A 20,283-nucleotide genomic window follows, 5' to 3' on the forward strand; every position below is an offset into this window, starting at 1 on the left:
AAGCGCCTTTCAACTCTCAAGGACACTTTCCAGTCACAAACAAGCATAGGTACTATAATAAATAAAATACAATCACATAATACAATACAATAAATATAATACAATTATAAATAGAAACAAGAGAAAGAGCTACACAGAAAAAATAAATAGTTGGGTTTTGAGGTGGGATTTGAAGGTGGGAAGACAATCGATGTTACGAATGTTGGGAGGAAGTGAGTTCCAGAGTTTGGGGACTGAGAGCTGAAAGCTCTGTCCCCCATCGTGCTGAGATGGGCGGGGGGCACACAGAGGTGGAGGGAGGAAGATGAGCTGAGGGAATGAGAGGGAATGTAAATTTGAAGAAGGTCAGATAGCTATGGGTGGGCAAGGTTACGGATAGCTTTAAAGGACAACCAAGGTCTCCGCACAAGTTGTGTCCATAATTTGTAAAATGGCTTCAAATGACTTCTACTGAGCGTATTTTACAAGGATTCCACTGCATATAGCTATATTTTACGTTTTAAGACTTAAGAATATTCAGGAAGTCTTGTTTTTGAGTTGGTGACGAGTCCGTACGTGACGTCACGAAAGGAACACCCCTGACTGAAAAAAGACGCATTGTTGCGGCCCTTCCATCACGTCAATGTATTTTGCTGTACTTGTTTGGTCTGGGGACCTCGTGTTGCACCCAAAAGCCGCCAGAAGAGGGCGTCCAAGCGCCATATAAGGAATTTATCAGCCTGTGGAAACGGAGGTGGCCACAGGATGTCGCCGTTTTGTGCCTCTTTTTTTGGTGAGAGATTTTCCCCCAATGTTGCCTCAAAATGGCACAAATAAATTCTTTAATCGATTGCAAACATGTATGCTTTCCTCTTCAGAACTATTTGAATCATATTCATAACTGGATGTGTAACAAGAAAGCATATTCTCCTAATCTGAAGCCATTGTTTGGATTCACTAGCAATGCAAGACGTCTTGGCGTGATGTCACGAACTGGGGGCGGGACTTTCTGAAAATGCCCAATTCGCAGCTCAATTTCTTGCAGATTTTGGACACTTTAAGTCATTTTTATTGGTGTTTTGCATTTGAATAAAAATGTTATACTGCGTGTTTTGGGTATTTTAGATACTATAAAACGTTTTTCTGATGTCAGTTAAAAAACAAAAAAGTGACGTCGGTTGCCCTTTAAGTAATTTATATGGGAGTGGAAAGATAGTGTGCTGTCAAGGATGAATCATCAGACAAAAACACTTTTTTTTTTACTCCCCACAATGATGTTGCCCGCGGCGCTATTTCAACTCCAGCCTTTCCGATAATCACAATCTGCATATGTAACTGTCTGCTTTGCTATAACATATTTCTTTACTTTTAAATAAAACCTGCTCAACTTTCTCTTCTGCAACCAGCATTCAAACGATATCGACGCGCACCATTGCATAAATAACAACAATAGCATTTAAGTGAAAGTATGAATATTTTATTGTTAAGAGGTTTGATAGAAAATATTAAGTTAAATAATATTTACAATTCAACTAAACTGACATGTATTATTATTATTATTATTATTATGATTAGCTGACTAGTTAGCTTTCTATGAGTGGGTTGAGTGAACGCTGGCGTGTGTGGCTGCCACTGCTCACCCACATAAAAACTTATCCTGTGACTGTAAAGTGACCTTGAGAGTTTTGAAAGACGCTTATAAATGACATGTATTATTATTATTATTATTATTATTTCTCGAGCACTTTAAAAAAAAACCGTCATAAACAAAGTGATGTACACGAAGCAAAAAAACAATTCATAAGATAGCAAAACAACAACAACCAATGAACAGCAAACTACATAGTTTGTGTTTTGAAACATTTACAAGAGGAATGTGCAAATCATATCAATGGGTTTATTGGGATTATAGCAAAAAAATCATTCGCCTAAAACACAGTTCTAGGGCTTTAAATAGAAGAACAAAATGCACTAACATGATTCCTTGTCAATATATTGCACATAAACCGTGGATTAATCCGGATATAAAAAAAACCCTCCTGAAGGAAAAGAAAAGGCTTTTGTGTCGGGCAACAGAGAGGAACTGTAGGCTGTGCAGATCCAACTGAGGAGAAAGATCAGAGAGGGGAAGAAGGCCTACAACAGGGGTGTCCAAAGTGGGTCCTCGAGGGCCGCCGTCCTGCCTGTTTTCCAGCTCTCTCAGGAGCAACGCACCTGATTCAAATCATCAGGACCATTTTGATGCTGGCTGATGAGCTGATCATTTGAACCAGGTGTGTTATTTGATTTCTCCAGTGTGGAAAGTGTGGACACGTCTGCTGGATTTATTTGAGGTCAATGAAAGACACATTTCTGAGAATTTAGCAGAGGAGCTGGGGAGGTAGTGCAGGACACATGCACTGCTTTGGAGCCATTTGAGCAGATCACTGGAGATCAATGTAGACAGGTACAGTAGACAAATGTTATCACATTATGTTGTTATTATTATTCAATTATTATCAATTTTATTAGTTGGGATTATAGCATTATTAATATGACAAGCAAATTATTGACAGCTGATCATCAGACCAGAGTAACCACAGGGGAACGGGAAAGTTAGCATCACTAACTATGTGCACATATAAATAAAGCGTAATAAATAAAAGTATTTGATATTGTGTTTTTGTTTTTTTACATGAGTAATTCGCTTTTGACATAATTTTACAGGATTTTTGGTAGTTAATTAATTTAAGCAACAAAAAAACTGAGGAGCCATTTGGGAGCCAAAAGAGCCGTATTTTTTTTAGTGAGCGAGCCAAAAGAACCGGCTCTCTGAAAAGAGCCGGAATACACATCACAAGCAGGTTGCGATTGGCTGAGGCAACCTTGCACCTTCTCAACAAGGGTAGGTCATCTACCCATGCGTCAACTGCCACATGATCACGTCAAACAATTACATTGGATTGGATTGGATTTGCCTTTATTAGTCTCACAGTGGAGAAATGTACACGAAGGGGAAAAAATCGCGCAAACATCGCAAGCAGGAGTTGCGGCTGCAATCGCTTTCTCACTGTTGTGGCTGCATTAAGCATAAAATACCACTAGAGGTCGGTAGAAGCTCTTGTTTTGTTTTGTTTTTGTAGTTGTTGCAAACTCCAGTTGCACCGTCAACTGTAGACAATAGCCGGATAATTCAATGATGTTTTTGTTTTTTTGTTCTTTTAAACACGGATTGCAAAATTACATTTACATGTAATGCATATTTATGGTGTGTGAACTATGTTGTTTTTACTTTGAAGATTTTTTTTCAAAAATGAATGAAATAAAGGATTTGTATTTTGTGAAAGGGTATTGTTGTTGTGTGTCTTTTTATGCATTTCTAATTTGTCTATTTTTAAAATGAGCTAAAATTGGCCCTGCGCATGATTATGAGCGAGAATGGTTGCTTGTGCACTGCAATTGAAATGTAAATTTCTCCACTGCGAGACTAATAAAGGCAAATCGAATCCAATTCAATCCAATTAGTTGGCAACCAGATCGGATATTCCCCAACTCCTGACCCAAAACAGCATAGAATGTCAATTTTTTAAAGTTTTTGTTACGGAAGTTGGGCCTTTGCTAGTATATGGGGATATGAACAAATGTCTTCGTATTGTATGTCAATTATTCGAAAAGTACACCATGTATAATTTACAACAGATTCTTTTCTTAAAGATAGTTGCGTTTTAGGTGTTCAGTTACCTTACATGTTTCGCCGTATAATTCCGCCTTCGTCACAGTGTCGTTGTTTCAGTGACGTGCAGTCAGTGGAGGCAGGTGAGGCAGTGCCTCACCTGTCATCATGGAAAGCTGTCATGGAAATATCAAATGAAAAAATAAATTAAACAGTTAGATGTATTTAGGGATTTGTACTTTAAAGTTCTTGTCCATTTAATTTCACCGTTTTAGGATTTTTTTCAAAATCGCTGAATTTTCACATTTACCGTTCAAATACTAAGTAGAGCCGAGCGGTGACGTCATTGATGACGTCAGTGCCTCACCAGCGATGAACCTCACCGCACGTCACTGGGTTGTTTATTGTTTTAATTTCATCAAAATATGATTGTTTACAGTGATCCATGTTACACAAAGCTGTGGATGTGACTTGAAAAGAAAAACATTTTTCTTTTTTCATGGCCATACACATATGGTGTAGTAATTCACATTTTTCAAGAAATCATGTTTCGTGAATCAAAATTCTACCTGTGTGGAGTTTCCATGTTTTCCCCGGGCCCGCGTGGGTTTTCTCTGGGTGCACCGGTTTCCTCCCAATTTCCAAAAACGTGCATGGCAGGCTGATTGAACACTCCAAATTGTCCCTAATGTCCCTGGTAATGTTTTCTCCAACTTACCGACTTGGTAGCTGTGGATTCGTTAGTGACTTGTTTTTCGGGGTTCCACTTCTTTAACTGGATGCCACACCTTTTTTTTTTTATTTAGTGTCTATTGAAGCTGAAGAGTGCAAACCTGACACATACACAAACGAAAACATGAAGATTCAGCCTAAAGTAGAGAAGGAAAAGAATCTCTTATAAATGTACGCATTTTAAGGTCTAGTTAACCACGTTTGCCGAACTAAATGTTTTCTTCACAAATGTAAGTTTTATGATTATGAAATTAGTGTCTATTTAGGCTTCAGAATGCAAACTTGACACATTTACAAGTGGAAATATGAAGATTCTGCCTTTTGTTTAGCTGTGAGGATCATATCAATTTTTGTATTGCTCCAAACGCATTTTCAGCTGTAGTTAAACACGTTTTCTGGAATAAATGTTTTCTTCATGGGTTTAAGTTTTATTATAAAAGTAGTGTTTATTTAGGCTGAAAAGTGCAAACCTGACACATATACACTGTTGTGCAAATTAATTGCACCACCCTGTTATTTTGGCATAAAATTGATTGTTTACCCTTTTTTAGAAACTCAAATGATTATAATGTACATTTTAGTACAAGAGGTGTGTCCTCCCTTGTTCTTTATCACCTCAGCGATGCGTTGTGGCATGGAATCGACCAGATTTTGACAGTTGTTGATGTTGGAAGGGTCTCTGTACCGGGTCTTAATTATAGCACAAATTAAGGCTTTTTTGTTGTTGTGTAATCTTTCTCACGCAGACAAATCTTGATTATCGACCATAAATTCTCAATTGGGTTAAAGTCCGGTGAATTGCCAGGCCAATCCATCACAGTAATGTCCTTCTGTATCCATCTTGTTGAAGAAAAACTGATTTACAAGCGAGTTGTGAGAGTCATTTCAGGTTTTTTTTTATTGCTCCAAATGCATTTTCAGCTCGGGTTAAACACGTTTTCTGAACTCAATGTTTTCTTAATGGTTTTAAGTTTTATGATGAAATTAGTGTCTATTTAGGCTGCAGAGTGCAAACCTGACGCAGATACAAGTGAAAACAAACATTCAGCCTATTGTTTAGCTGTGAGAATTATTTCATTTTTTTATTGCTCAAAACGTATTTTAAGGTCTAGTTCAACACATTTTCTGAACTAAATGTTTTCTTCATAAAGTTAAAGGACAACCAACTTTTTTGTTTCCTAAGTGACATCAGAAAAACGTTTGATAGCATCTAAAATACCCAAAACACGCCGTATGATATTTTTATTCAAATGCAAAACACCAATAAAAATGACTTAAAGTGTCCAAAATCTGCAAAAAAAAATGAGCTGCGAATTAGGCATTTTCAGAAAGTCCCGCCCCCAGTTCGTGACGTCACGTCAAGATGTCTTGCATTGCTGGAGAATCAAAACAATGGCTTCAGATTCGGAGAATATGCTTTCTTGTTACACTTCCAGTTATGAATATGATTCAAATAGTTCTGAAGAGGAAAGCATACATGTTTGCAATCGATTAAAGAATTTATTTCGTGTTATTTTGAGGCATCTGGATTGCAATGTAGCGTCGCAGAAAAGAGGCAGAAAATGGCGACCTCTTGTAGACATGATTGCGTTTCCACAGGCTGATAAATTCCTTATATGGAGCTTGGACGCCCTCTTCTGGCGCAACACGAGGTTTTCAGACCAAACAATCATTGACGTGATGGAAGGAGTGCTACAATGAGTTTTTTTTTTTTTTTTTTTTTTTTTTTTTTTTTTCGGTTTTTCGGGCGTTCCTTCAGTGACATCACGTACGGACACGTCACCAACTCAAAAACAAGATTTCCGGAATATTCAGCACGAGTTTTAAAACGTAAAATATAGCTATATGCGGTGGAATCTTATTAAAATACGCCCAGTAGAAGTCATTTGAAGCCATTTTATAAATTATGGACACAACTTGTCCGGAGACGTCGGTTGCCCTTTAAGTTTTATGATGAAATTAGTGTCTACGCTACAGAGTGCAAACCTGCTCAGTTTTCCACCCACATTCCAAAAACATGCATGGCAGGCTAAATGAACACTCCAAATTGCGTCCTAATGAGGAATTACCGATACAAAAAGACGGGTGATGTGAGTGTGAGAGTGATTGGTTGTTTTTCTCTGTGTGCCCTGTGATTGGCTGGCAACCATTTCAGGGTGCCCCCTTGCCTCGTGCCCGAAGACGGCTAGGATAGGCTCCTGCACCCCGCTTGACCCTAATGAGCAATAAGCAGTACAGAAGAGGGATGGATGGATGGATAGATGGATGGATGGATGGATGGATGGATGGATGGATGGATGGATGGAAAATGATTCTGTGGTGAAGTTTGATGCTTCAAACCTTCGTCGGCCCTACTCGCTGTCTGTTGTAAAAGTTGGACGTACCTGTAAGGGGAAAACGCAGCCAGTGCGGAGCGCTCCCTCTGCCGGCCAGCGTGACAGGCAGCGACAGGCAGGTGACAGGCAGCGAGGAAAGAGAGCCAAATCAACGTGAAGGGAAGCCGACCCAAACCGCGGCAGAGGTGCTGTTCGAATGGCAAATGAAAGCGAAAACGGGAGAGAGCTTTTCGCTTGATTGAGAGTTTGGGGCGGCTGCAAAAAACAGCTTACAGCACCTGGTATTCCCAGGCGGTCTCCGATCCAAGTACTAACCAGGCCCGACCCTGCTTAGCTTTCGAGATTGGACGAGATCGGGCGTTCTCAGGGTAGTATTGCCGTAAGGAATGGGACATGTCGCAGATGGGGCATTTATAGGCAGAGCCAAGCCACGGAAGTCATCACGACAAGCCCTTTGGAGTAAGCACAATCCCGGCGTAATTAATGAGCTCAGGCAAACGCCCTACTCGCTGTATGGATCTGGTTGGCGACCAACGGGTGGGGCTGTCGGCCCCGCCTGCACCTGCACAGGTGCTGGTCGTCCCGATCAGTGGCGGACTGCCACGTTCGGATTGGCGACCAACGGGTAGCGACGTCAGCCCTGCCTGCAGCCTCGCAGGTGCTGGTCGTTTTAATCAGTGACACTTAAAAGGACTCCCGGCACGACCATCCGGTGTGGATTCATTGTTTGTTGCATGCTTTGTCTGCAATCGCATGCATTGTATGCTGTGCATGTGTTTGTTTAACCTTGGCGTACTTTTACACTTGGTTTTCTTTTGATACTTTTTTTCTGTTCAGATGATTTTGATGTTTTACATTTTGTTCCCGCTGACCTTTATTTTAATACAATTTGTCATACAACCTCCTGCTCCTTCCTGCCTGCTTTTTGGGATCCGCACCCGCCATCACCACCACGCAAAACGTGACAATAAATTAAGGTAAAGGTATGGGCGCACAGTTCTCACCATCTTCATTCCTACCAGATGAGTTTTAAGTGGCATGAGAATACACATGACGACCTTCTTCTGGCAGAAGTTGCAGGGGACTGGATTCCGCCTATGCCCGCCCCCGGGTGCGGGTTTGGGATCAGTCGTTGCCAGGCCTCTACCCTTCGACCTGTTCAGCTTAGGTGACCCTGCTAGGAGTACGAGCTCCGGCTGAGGTAGATTTCAGGGTCATCGAGACGCGCAAAGTGCCTCGTAATGATAAGGTTTTGATCCCAGTCGAGGCACGCACACAATTACGCACACACATAGTTCATGGATCGTTATCAAACATTTACCCTTTAAAAGTCAGTGCTTACTTGTACAAATTATGCAAAAACCGCACAACTTGACAGTTATGCACACGAGCATATTATTTTATTCAAATAAACAAAATACTGTACTTTTCTAAAGTAAACTGCAGGTGGCTTGCAAACTACACAGATTTACGACGCAGTAATGTAGGTTATTATTATTATTATTATTATTTGGGGGGGGGGGGTAACTTTGGGCATAGGAGCGCCTGGACGCACAACAACTTTATTTTCCCAGAGGCAGATGGCAAGGCGAAGAAGCCAGTGACGTCAGACAAACAGCGTGAAAGTGTTTTTAGTGCGGAGACGCTTACTGTTCGCATCCAAGGGAGTGTTTTGAAATCGCCTTTTTGATAGCCTCATCTTTTATTCTCGTGTATTAGAGAAACATCTTTTTTTGTTTTGTTTCATGGAGGGAGGACACCCCCGTTGTCATTAAAACACGAACTCATCTGGCTGGACATGATCGCTATTCTTTCATAGAGAAGGTAATTTTATTTCTTTCTATTTTAATTTGTTTTTCGACTCTTTCCCAAATGACATTGAGTTATTCAACTTTGTAAAAATGTTTTATGTTAGTTCCAAACGTGTCATGCCAAATAGTTTGTTGTGATCTATCCATGAATCGGTCAGTGGTTGTTTTACAGCAAAAAAAATAAAATAAAACATCTCTGCGAAACACCAACACGTGGCGGGGCATATTATGCACACATTCGGCTCGCATGGCTGCAATTGTAAAATATTGAAAACATAGTTTTGTCTGTTATGTTTTTGCACCATTTTGTCGTTTTACAGTTACTTATTCTAAAGTGCAATTCATTTTTGTCTTTGCCTTCCTTCTGTTTTTTAAAATCTGTAAACCTGAAGCAGCAACTTAAAACTGTCATATAAAGTACTCCACTTTTAATTTACATTTGGCCGGAACAGTTGTCATAAATCCAAATTACAGGACACAATTAACCAAACCAATCAGTTTCTTATTCCCACCCAAAAAGCGTATAATTTGTTAAAGAAAATAAAATGCTCTGGCCAGCCTTTTATCAGATGAAAATCTTCCCTCACTCTTATTTACAAGACATACAAGTTAAGGTAAAAACAATTGTGCCAATATGTGTAATTGTGGTTATCAGAGTGATCAGCATTTGTCCCACTGCTCATTTTGGTCATAACGCCAAATGTTTTGTATAAGAATATTAATAATAATACATTTAATTTCAAGCGCCTTTCAAAACACCCAAGGACACTTTACAATACAAGTGGTGTCCCCAGCCCAAGGTGGAGTGCTGAAATGTGTTTTTGTTAAGTGTAATGGATTTAAATTATAACTTGATATGTTGTAATTTCTATTTGATAGAGGTGAAGTTTCATCCCAAATTTGAATGTCTGGGCCCCCAATATTTAGTACACATTGTTTGGACTAAAACTGCTTTATACATTGAGTGGACGAGGAGGATGTTCAGAAAAGTTTCACTTTAAAAATGATAACCGATTGCCGTCATAGAAGCTGTTTACTGTGAATTGAATCTACTTGTATCTCGAAATCCTACTGTATACACCAGTAGGGAAAGTTATTTGTTGTCACACCCCGCTACGGATGAGGAGTGACTGGTCAAAAACAATTTAATCTCAAAGTAACCAAAAAGTAAACAAGCTATTCAAAGTGTCAAAACACGAGAAACGTTAGGAGAAACCACTTGACTCACCAACAATTAACTCGGTGTGACAGAGAACACTAATTCGGGCACCAACAACAAGCTGAAAATGGCAGCCTGAAAACCATGAAACTTAAATATAATAATAATAATACATTTTATTTCAAGCGCCTTTCAAAGCTCTTAACGACAGTTTACAGTCACAGACAGGCAAGCATGGATGCAATAATAAATAAAGTACAATTATAAATAGAAACGAGATAAAGCTATACAGAAAATGCCATTTTAAATAGGTGGGTTTTGAGACGGCAAGTGATAATGCAATACGAAACGGACAACCGATGTCTCCGGACAAGTTGTGTCCATAATTTGTAAAATGGCTTCAAATGACATCTACTGAGCGTATTTTACAAAGATTCCACCGCATATAGCTATATTGTTTTGATTCTCCAGCAATGCAAGACGTCTTGGCGTGACGTCATGAACTGGGGGCGGGACTTTCTGAAAATGCGCAGCTCAATCTTTTGCAGATTTTGGACACTTTAAGTCATTTTTATTGGCGTTTTGCATTTGACTAAAAATATCATACTGCGTGTTTTGGGTATTTTAGATGCTATAAAATGTTTTTCTGATGTCTCAAGAATCAAACCAATGGCTTCAGATTCGGAGAATATGCTTTCTTGTTACTCATAGAGTTATGAATATGATTCAAATAGTTCTGAAGAAGAAAGTATACATGTTTGCAATCGATTAAATCATTTATTCCGCGTCATTTTGAGGCACCAGGGGTGGGAAATGTCGCACCCAAAAAAGGCAGAACATGGCGACAAAGCCGTGTAAGGAATTAATCAGCCCGTTTCCACAGGCTGATTAATTCCTTACAGGGAGCTTTGTCGCCATCTTTTGCCTCTTTTTGGTGCAACACAAAGTTTTCAGACCAAACAAGTACAGCAAAATACATTGACGTGATGGAAGGACTGCTACAATGTGTCCTTTTTTCGGTCAGGGGTGTTCCTTCAGTGACGTAGGGTGAGGAATCGTCACCAACTCGAAAACAACACTTCCGGAATATTCAGCGCGAGTCTTAAAACGTAAAATATAGCTATATGCGGTGGAATATTTGTAAAATACGCTCAGTAGAAGTCATTTGAAGCCATTTTACAAATTATGGACACAACTTGTCCGGAGACGTCGGTTGTCCTTTAAGGCTTAAAAAAAATTAGAAAGTAGAAAATTATGTTTTATGGGGACCTGGAAACAGATTATTCTCATTTTAATGGTTTCCTATGGGAATTAATATTTGGGATACACACTTTTCGCCTTACACACTCTGTCTGGGAACCAATTAAGTTCATAAGCCAAGGTGTCACTGTATAGAACCCTCGTCCTCAGTTCCCATCAGCCCGTTGCACCTGAGATGTGGAGGCATCAGTGTCAGACTACTTGGAATGCTGCATCAACATCGATCACACAGATAAACTGTCTGCTCCTTTTGGGGAATCCGCCCCCTTTCACACGGACCTCATAGTCTCTGTTTATGCAATAACGCAGTTGTCTTAGCGAGGGATTGCGGAGACGGGGTGGATTTTAACATTGATGACTGCAGCTGTGCCTCTTCAGCCTTTTGAAACAAGAGAAGATGGGATCTGCTGCTCCCCAAAATTGCATGTGAAAACACATTACAAGCACACTTTCCCACTATATTGTGTATTAAAACGTTCAAAATGTTGATAACACAACTAAGATTTGGGAAAAACAAATAATGTGAATATTTACCCTGGAAAAATATATACAGGTATCCCACTGGAAGTAAGTTGGTGCATCATATTGTGTGATTGACTGGTCAGTCAATACATTACACTGCAAATTCATTTAGACAAAAAATGATGTGTACAGTGTCTGAAACTCATGTCAAAAAGTTAGCGGACACCAGGGCGGACAACTCTGAAAAGTTGCCTGCCCGGATAAAGTTGCCTGCCCCATTTTTCACAACTTGAAACACAATAAGACGACTAATCGCAAAAAAAAAAACATTGTTGCAAAGTATAAATGTTTTTTTTTTTTTTTATTAAGGATGTACCTACCACAACTGCTTTCTTGTTTAATTTATCGGAAATATCCCTTGCTGATGATTTTGCTCCAATTGTCGTTTGTCCATACACTGTTCGTCATATTGCACAATGCAATGTTTGTGTTGCGTCGTCTGCTACAAGCCACGTGAACTCATCTTTCCACAATGCTTTTTAATAATAATAATAATAATAATAATAATAATAATAATGACATTAATTTCTAAGCGCCTTTCAAAACTTTCAAGCACACTTTACAGTTACGGGATGATGTATGTTTACGTTTTGTAGCGTCATTTTGTTAGCTTCTTTTGTATCTTTCTTCTGGGGCTGAAGTCTGTGCATCTACTCTGGAAAATGATATGCAAATGCACGACCTTTATAACGCTCGGGAAAGTCTGGAAGCACTAAGCAGGCTTCTGATTGGCCGCAGTGCCGAGTATGCAAATTGACAAACGAACCGTAATTCAGAAATTTCCGAACCGAACAAAGATTTCGAAATTTTTGTCCAAACGTTTGCTTTATTGAAAAAATCTTTCTGTTTTTTTTGTTTGCATGAAAAAGTTGTCGGCCACCCGGGCGGAGACGTTTTGTAAGTTGTACGCCCGCACGTAAAAGTTGCATGCCCCGGGCATCCGGGCAGACGTTATTTCAGACATTACTGTATATCTAATTCATTTGCAGTGTATTCACGACGGTGGATAGGTTTTCTTGTGCACTAAAAGGGTGCGATCGCAGAGCAGTCGTGCAGCTTTTGAGGGAACATTGATGCTGTTACATTTACAATATGTGAATCCACCGGAAACAAACGTGTTTTCATAGTGTGTGCTATGTTTGTCTACTTGATTTTCATGAGACAATTCAACTGGTACAATGTTAACTGATGTGTTCTTTATGTCAAGGTCGGGTTCTGAGTGAGATGGCCATGCCTCTACATTGCTACGGGACAGTTTTGTTAGCTGTGGCCTTTTTTTTCCTGCCTTGTTTCAATTCCTCACTCAATCTGGAAGATCCAAATGTCTGCAGCCACTGGGAGAGGTTTGTCTGCTAATTTTATATACGTTTAGTGGATGTGGTTACACTGCAAATTGTAATTGCTAAAATACAACTACTACTACTACGACTACTACTAATAATAATAATACTAATAATACATGTGGAAAGCTCTCAGTCGTACAGGAGTGGTCTATCAATGAAAAGGTTTCTTCAGTTCGCTGACGAAGCTTCTTGGATGAATTTTAATCAATAGATTTTTACAATGTATTGAAGTTTATTCAGTACATTTTTACAACGTATTGAAGTTTATTCAATACATTGTAAAAATGAAAATTGTAAAGAGCAATCCATCGCAGGGATAATACTAGTGGGCCTCAATCTGCAGTACATAGGCACCTAAAGGCTAGCAACCACTCATTTGACGACAATGAGGTTAAAATCTTAGCGAAAGAACATAGATTGTTCGAAAGGGGATGGAAAAGAAGCTATTTTCAGAAAACAGCAAAACTCTTCACTAAATCGCCATGGTGGGGTGAGGTTCAATTTGGATCGTTCATACAAAATACTTCTTAGGCAACATAGGCTTAATTATGCAGATGAGGTGATACCAGTGCAAATGGGGCAATCAGGCCAGTCGTAGACCCCATTATCAGTCAGGACAAAGGAGTAATCAGGGTAGCCTCAGTGAATAGTCCTCTGCTCCCCCCAAGCTGAGGGCAGGGACCTATTATAGCAGAGTCTGGCACCACCACGTCTGGACGGTAGGGATATCTATACATAGGGTCAAAACTACCAGTAAATTTCAGTTCGCTGACGAAGCCTCTTGGATAACAAGCGAAACGTCCGACACCTTCAAAGTAGTACAGATGACGGCTGAAGAAACCTTCTCATTAATGGACCACTCATTCATTGCCTGGTCTCCTGTTCTTTTTGTGGTTTCAGATATTCAGTGACAGTTCAGGAGTCATACGCCCATCCTTTTGACCAAATTTATTACACCAGCTGCACAGACATCCTCAACTGGTTCAAGTGCACCAGACACAGGTGAGGATCACATAATTTTCTTCAATAGTTCCTGCTGTTTTTACTTTATTCTCATTTCCTTTTCTTGCCCTTAGAACATTTACAGCTGTCAAGATTCTTACTTCTATATTTATGACCGATTTAAACCTGGTGTGGGGCGTATAATGACTCTGCGCGGAAAAATGTTATTCATGACGCAGATATGGACGCTAACACAGCCTACTTGATTCACCACCAATCAAAGCAGCTTCTGCTATTCCCTTTAAATATGGCATATACACATCTTGCATAGAGACGTCTCTGTGCGGGTATGGAAGTACAAAAATCAGGAAATGGTACCGTGCCATCGATAAAATTTCCAATTCCATTTGAACAATTCCATTTTTGTGCCTATATCTGATTTTTGGTTGGATTATCTTTACATATAAATTTCGAGTAACCGAAATTAGTGTTTATCATGTGAATATGTCAACACCAAGCAACTGCAATAAAAAAAGGAAACTGGAATGCAGATTCAGATTGCATTTGTTATTCAGAACAAATCACTTCACATTTTGAGTTTTAGGTATGTTGATGCAAAGTTACTGTCTTTTCATTCAGATATACAGTAAAGTGTCGTTATATCGATATTTTCGGGAGTCGGAAAAAATATCGATATAACCGGACTATCGATATATCCGATCGTGCGGCATGTAAATTTTCTCCTTGCATTCATAGAAATAGTATCGTAATAAGCAGTACTATCGATATAACCGATATCGATATAACGAGACTTTACTGTAATTGTGAAAACTCACATTTTCCATTTCTAACCTTTCAATGAATGCCTGTATGCAATTGCTGAATGTCCGCTTATGATTGATGGCCAATACAATGTGTTGACAATTAATTTTCCAAATTCAAATATGTCCATAAAAACATAGATAAACATTCAATATACATGATTTTTCACAACACACAATGATTGGCCAGCCACCCTCATTTCAAGCTCATATAACTCCAGTGCCATATACGTAATTTAGGAATTAACTCCGTGACTGTAAAGTGTCCTTGAGAGTTTTGAAAGGCGCTTAGAAATAAAATGTATTATTCTTAACTCAGTTTTTCTGATGAAAAAAAGAGAGTCTAAGGTTTATTACACTGCATTGAATATTTATGTAGTCCTAAAACTCAAGGTTCTGTGGGTCTTGGAATTTGAGTGACAATGACAAAAACCCTGGCAATGGTGTGGACACATGCTTGCACGTCCGGCATTGAATGAGTTGAATCTTATTGGATGACCTGACTTCCTGTCTGTGTGAAGGGTAAGCTACCGGATTGCGTATCGTAGAGGAGAGAAGACGATGTACCGTAGGAAGTCCCAGTGCTGTCCAGGCTTTTTTGAAAACGGCGATATTTGTGTTCGTGAGTATCAGATTTAAAGCTGTATAAGGTTTGCCTGACCGTGAAACTACTCTGCAACGTTGTATTGTTACTCTAAGCTTTTTTTTTTAACATAATGCAATATTATAACAGATTGAGAAGCAATCGATTCAACACCAATCCAATATTTGGTGCATTCATTTTTAACGCAAGTAAAATACAGTGAATTTGAAATTTAACTTGCTGGAGGTCAGATTTTTTTTATTTCTTTGTGACTGACGTTTTTTTCCCCATCTAGTCGTTTGGGTCCTCCTGCAATATTGTACCAACCTCATTTCCCGTCTTGAATCTGTGTACTTCAAACGTTATTTAAATTACTTTTTTTCTGCCCAATATGTCGCTTGAGGTTGTCCAACTTCTATTTATTTACTCCATAGGAAAATTCACTTACCACTTTCACTTTGGTGCATGTTTTACAGAGCAGCCGTTTCTTATTCGAAAAAGAAAATATCTCACCCAGTTTGAATGCCTTTTCTTCTATTTGTACAGATTCCAGCAGCCATTCCAACTACAAAACACCACAGTTCATTCTTATTTTAGATTGGAGAGTCGACACGTTGCATTCACTGATCGGTCACTTCGCCATGATAAAACATTAGCATTGTGCAACTCATGGCCGGGACACTATAATTGGTATGGAGCAGAGTACACATGCAAGTACAGTGATACCTTGGCTTATGAAATTAATTGGTTCCCAGACAGAGTGTGTAAGGCGAAAAGTGTGTTTCCCAAACATTAATTTCTGAAAAAAAATGTCAGCTGCCATTTCCTTGTTAGGAGAACGGGCTTGACAGATTTTTGCACATCGTCTGGCAGTGAATGAGTTAATGCAATGTTTCAATGACAGTAAAGAGACACATATATAGTTTTTTTTTGTGTGAGTGTGTGTGCGTGTGTCTGCGTGTGTGTGAGTGAGTTTGTGTGTGCATGCACGTGTGTGTGTGTATGTGTCTGAGATAAAATTTGCTATTGTGAAAAGTCCCCTGTTTTGAAAAGTCTTTATGCAAATATGATTTTGTTGATAGAGGAGTTTCACTGTATCTGGATTGATGATTAAGATGCAGTCAAATCACCCCCACCAAAAATGTCACCATAAACCTATGAAATGCAAACCTTTGCATAATAAAAAGAAAAGGCTGATACAAAAAAATCGTGAATCATTATCAACATTGTAACATACCAAAATGATTATACAGTGATACCTTGGCTTACGAACGCTTTAGCTAATGAAATTTTTGCGTCACGAACGTTAAATTCGCAAGAATACAATCTTGGCATACGAACTATTTTTTGGGAAACACACGGACACCACAATGAGTGATGTGTCGTTCACGAAGCCGGTTCCTGGAGCTCCTGAAATGGCAGCCCGCTTTTTTTCCCTCTATTCCCCGCCCCCAGTCTTCGGTTAAAGCCGCACATGATTGGTCAAGATCCGTGGGAAAGGAGGAAGGGGACACACGCAGCAGTGAGCGGGGGCAGGGGTTACAGAAACAGAAACACACGTGCACACACACACGAAAGGGAGACGACAGAGCTTGAAACAAAAAAACAAAAGACAAAAGTGGAATGGTGAGAAAATGGATAGAAAACACAGTTAAATTTGGACTCGTTTCAACTTTATTGATAGTTCAAAGGCAGAGTGTAGACTGCAAGGTTAAAATATCCCATCAATCAGGCGACACAAATAACCCGCACAAGCCATCTGTACAATTTGAAGAGAACATACAAGCAAGGGAACCAGCTATTAATGAAGTTTCGAGTGTGTCTGCCTGCATCTGTTCCTGTTGCAATATCACAACTTCTAAGATGTACAACGCAGAGCTCCTTGAGACACTTTCTGCAAAAAGCTATCCATTCCATCAAGCCATCAACGACCAACATAAAGGTAAATAAAACAACTTTATTCTACAGTACAGTTTATTACTTTAATTACAATACCATATCACATTTATTATACATAAAATAAGGTATATTGTGTGTAGTTTTAAGGCTTATTTAGTTGACAATTATGTTTTATCTGGACCTGGGAACTGATTATTCTCATTTTAATGGTTTCCTATGGGAAATGAATGTTTGAAATACACACTTTACAGACTTTCTGGGAAACAATTAAGTTAGTAAGCCAATGTATCACTGTACTGTGTATGTTTTAACACATTAGGACAGTGAGGCCAATTCTTTACTTTAATAAGTTAAGAAATGTTCACCGATTGAAAAGAGAATGGCTGGGTGGTCGATATTGTCCATTTCTGCTTGCCTTACATCCACTTCTCTCCCTCTCCAGCTCATTGTGAAGAGAGCTGTGTTCATGGCCGCTGTATGGCCCCCAACACCTGCCAGTGTGAGCCTGGATGGGGGGGTGCCAATTGCTCCAGTAGTAAGTCATCCAGCTGTTGCTGTCTGTGAAGTGACATATCTTTGTTTGTGAGAGTCTTAAGTTCTGTGAAGCACAGCGAGAGCAGAAACATTTTGGATCTTCCTAGTAACGGTTTTGCTGATTCCCCACAACACTTTGACACACCATTTGTGTAAAAGTGAATATGTATTTTACACAAACCGCATTTCAGTGTTGCCTTTCCTGTGTAATGTCTAAAGTTGCAAACTGCATTGGAAACGCCAAACTATCGTCATTGAGTTTTCGCTAGTGAATTGTATCGCAACATTGTGTTAAGTAACCGGCAAAGAAAGTACTGTGTTTGATCACCGGAGTTTTTGGAATGAAAACTTGTTATTATGTAAGATTCAGTTAGCTTCTGATGTCGCCAAGCCATTCCAAAACTAATAATACTTAGTGTTGTGCTGACGTTTCTTCTTATTATTATTATTAACAGTATTACATTGAGTGGTCACCTATTTCCGACTTGCGCTGTATTTCACTCAGTTCTTACAATTTGTATACACATCTCTCCTTTACACCACAGAGTTGTCTTTTGGAAAGCCCCTATTTTGGGGCATTTACTCATAAATGGTAATGCGAATGTTAATTTCCAACCCATTATTTAACATCTATTTACAACGTTCGTTTCTTCATTGACGGGTCATGAAAGAAGTACACACCAATAGTCTTAAAGTTTTTTTTAGCTACCCCAAGAAATAACATATGTAACTGAATCGAACAGATAACCCCTTACCCCAGTGACCCCTCAAATTCAGGGTCCATTTCCACAGCACTTTATGCCAGTTGCATTTGACATTTAATGGCCGCATTGCAGATGTTTGGTTTGCTGAAAGCTTTGTAGAAAGATGTTTGTTTGTTTGTTTCCATACAGAGCTTTGGAGCCATACTGTATACGCTGAGGGAGCCCCTTTTGTCTTCATTTTCAGTATGTCATAAAAGAGAGCATTGTTGAGTCCGTCCTAAGGGCTTCTCTGGACTTCACTAGACTTGGACTGTCTGAATACTGTCACAGACACGATCTTAATGTGTAAAAATTGAGGAACAAAACATCTTTTTTTGGACTTAACCGTATTCTAAAAATAATATAATTTATAATGCCAGTGCTAGGTTTGTCTCACTACTACTATGTAATAAAACAATCTATTAAGAATGTTCTGAAAGAGCAGTCAAATAAGATTACTGACATCAAGTGATGTGACTGACTATGTTTCAGGTTCAAATATCGTAGGCGCACATTGAAGTTACAGTTTTCCTCAAAGGGCTGTTAGGACCGTCAAGGTTTGCATGGTAGTGATGGTGGTGGATCCCAAAAAAGCAGGCAGGAGGGAGCAGCAGGGTTTCATTTTCAAATTGTATTCAATAAAGTCAGCAGGAACAAAATCTGACAGGGTGAAGCAAACACATACAATGACCCGACAAAGAATGGTCGTGCCGGGATTCCTTTTAACTGCCACTGATTGATTGGAATGACCAACACCTGCGCAAGTGCAGGCGCGGCCGACAGCGCCACTCGTTGGTCAGCAACCAGATCGTGACAAGTACTGTGAAAGCATCTAAAGAAGTAAAAAAAAAAAGGTAGATCCAACTATTATTTCAATGATCGCAATGGTGTGTTTTGTCACAATAAATGTCTTACAATACCTATTTATTATGTATGAGATTTTTAAATTTTGGTCCAGATTTCAGTAAATGTTATTGAATTTGACATCTGTGATTTTCTTTCATGGCCACACAAAATGTTGTCGTGTGCCAGGTCTGGCCCCTGTGCGTTGAGTTTAACACCTGTCGCGTAAGGTAAAAATTCAAATTCCTGAATCATTCGCATTAATCCGTTCAGATGTCGGCGCAGACAGCTACTTCTATGTAGGTGGTAATCAATTGGATCAATTGAACAACATTGTGATGCAAATAGATGTTATTTGATCAAAAGCCGCACGTGATTGGTCAAGATCCGTGGTAGAAGAGGGAGGGGACATACACAGCAAGACACACACGGGTGCAGGGGTTACAGAAACAGACTCACACACACACATACACACACACGAAAGGGAGACGACAGAGCTTGAAACAAAAAAACACAAGTGAAAAAAAAACAAAAGTGAAATGGTGAGAAAATGGATAGAAAACAGTGAAATTTGGACTTGTTTCAACTTTATTGATAGTTCAAAGGCAGAGTGTAGACTGCAAGGTTAAAATATCCCATCAATCAGGCTCCACAAATAACCCGCACAAGCCACCGTTACAATTCGAAGAGAACATACAAGCAAAAAACAAACCAGCTATTAATGACGTTTCGAGTGTGTCTGCCTGCATCTGTTGCTGTTGCAATATCACAACTTCTAAGATGTACAACCCAGAGCTCCTTGAGACAATTTATGCAAAAAGCTATCCATTCCATCAAGCCATCAACGAACGTCGATATGTCAATCTTTTTTTATCAATAAAGTGGTATTAATGTTTGAATATAGCTAGTCCACCTTTGAAAGTGTTACTGACTGCATGTAAACCGAGTTGCTGAGACCACAATGTTCAAAGACGTAATGGTGAAAAAAACTAATTGTGCATATATTTATATATACAGGACACAGCAAAAGGTTTAGTAGTTAACTTGGCAATTAATTTTTTTCCAAAAAAATAACTACTTCTAAAGAACAACTGCGAGCAAAGTAACATCTTGGTGTACGAAAA

General features: G+C 39.3%; 1 protein-coding gene and 1 pseudogene across 3 annotated transcripts in view; one reads left to right on the forward strand and one right to left on the reverse strand.

Annotated features, from left to right (window-relative positions):
* Positions 1-6,965: 6,965 nt before the first annotated feature.
* On the reverse strand, positions 6,966-7,084 carry LOC148884325 (5S ribosomal RNA; annotated as a pseudogene).
* Positions 7,085-8,332: 1,248 nt separating this feature from the next.
* The window catches only part of megf10 (multiple EGF-like-domains 10), a 47,455-nt gene continuing 35,504 nt past the window's right edge, over positions 8,333-20,283 (forward strand). For all 3 annotated transcript variants that reach the window (XR_016118294.1, XM_089020611.1, XM_089020610.1), the window contains exons 1-5: positions 8,333-8,523; positions 12,659-12,794; positions 13,695-13,796; positions 15,079-15,179; positions 17,482-17,574. Coding sequence is in view for 2 of the 3 variants with exons in the window: in XM_089020611.1 (XP_088876737.1) it covers positions 12,676-12,794; positions 13,695-13,796; positions 15,079-15,179; positions 17,482-17,574 (415 nt within the window). In the remaining variant the exon portion in view is untranslated. The remainder of the gene's footprint in view (positions 8,524-12,658; positions 12,795-13,694; positions 13,797-15,078; positions 15,180-17,481; positions 17,575-20,283) is intronic.

Source organism: Hippocampus bargibanti, linkage group LG18 (assembly GCF_051943395.1).
Source record: "Hippocampus bargibanti isolate YZ-2025 linkage group LG18, ASM5194339v1, whole genome shotgun sequence".
NCBI classification, from domain to species: Eukaryota; Metazoa; Chordata; class Actinopteri; order Syngnathiformes; family Syngnathidae; genus Hippocampus; species Hippocampus bargibanti.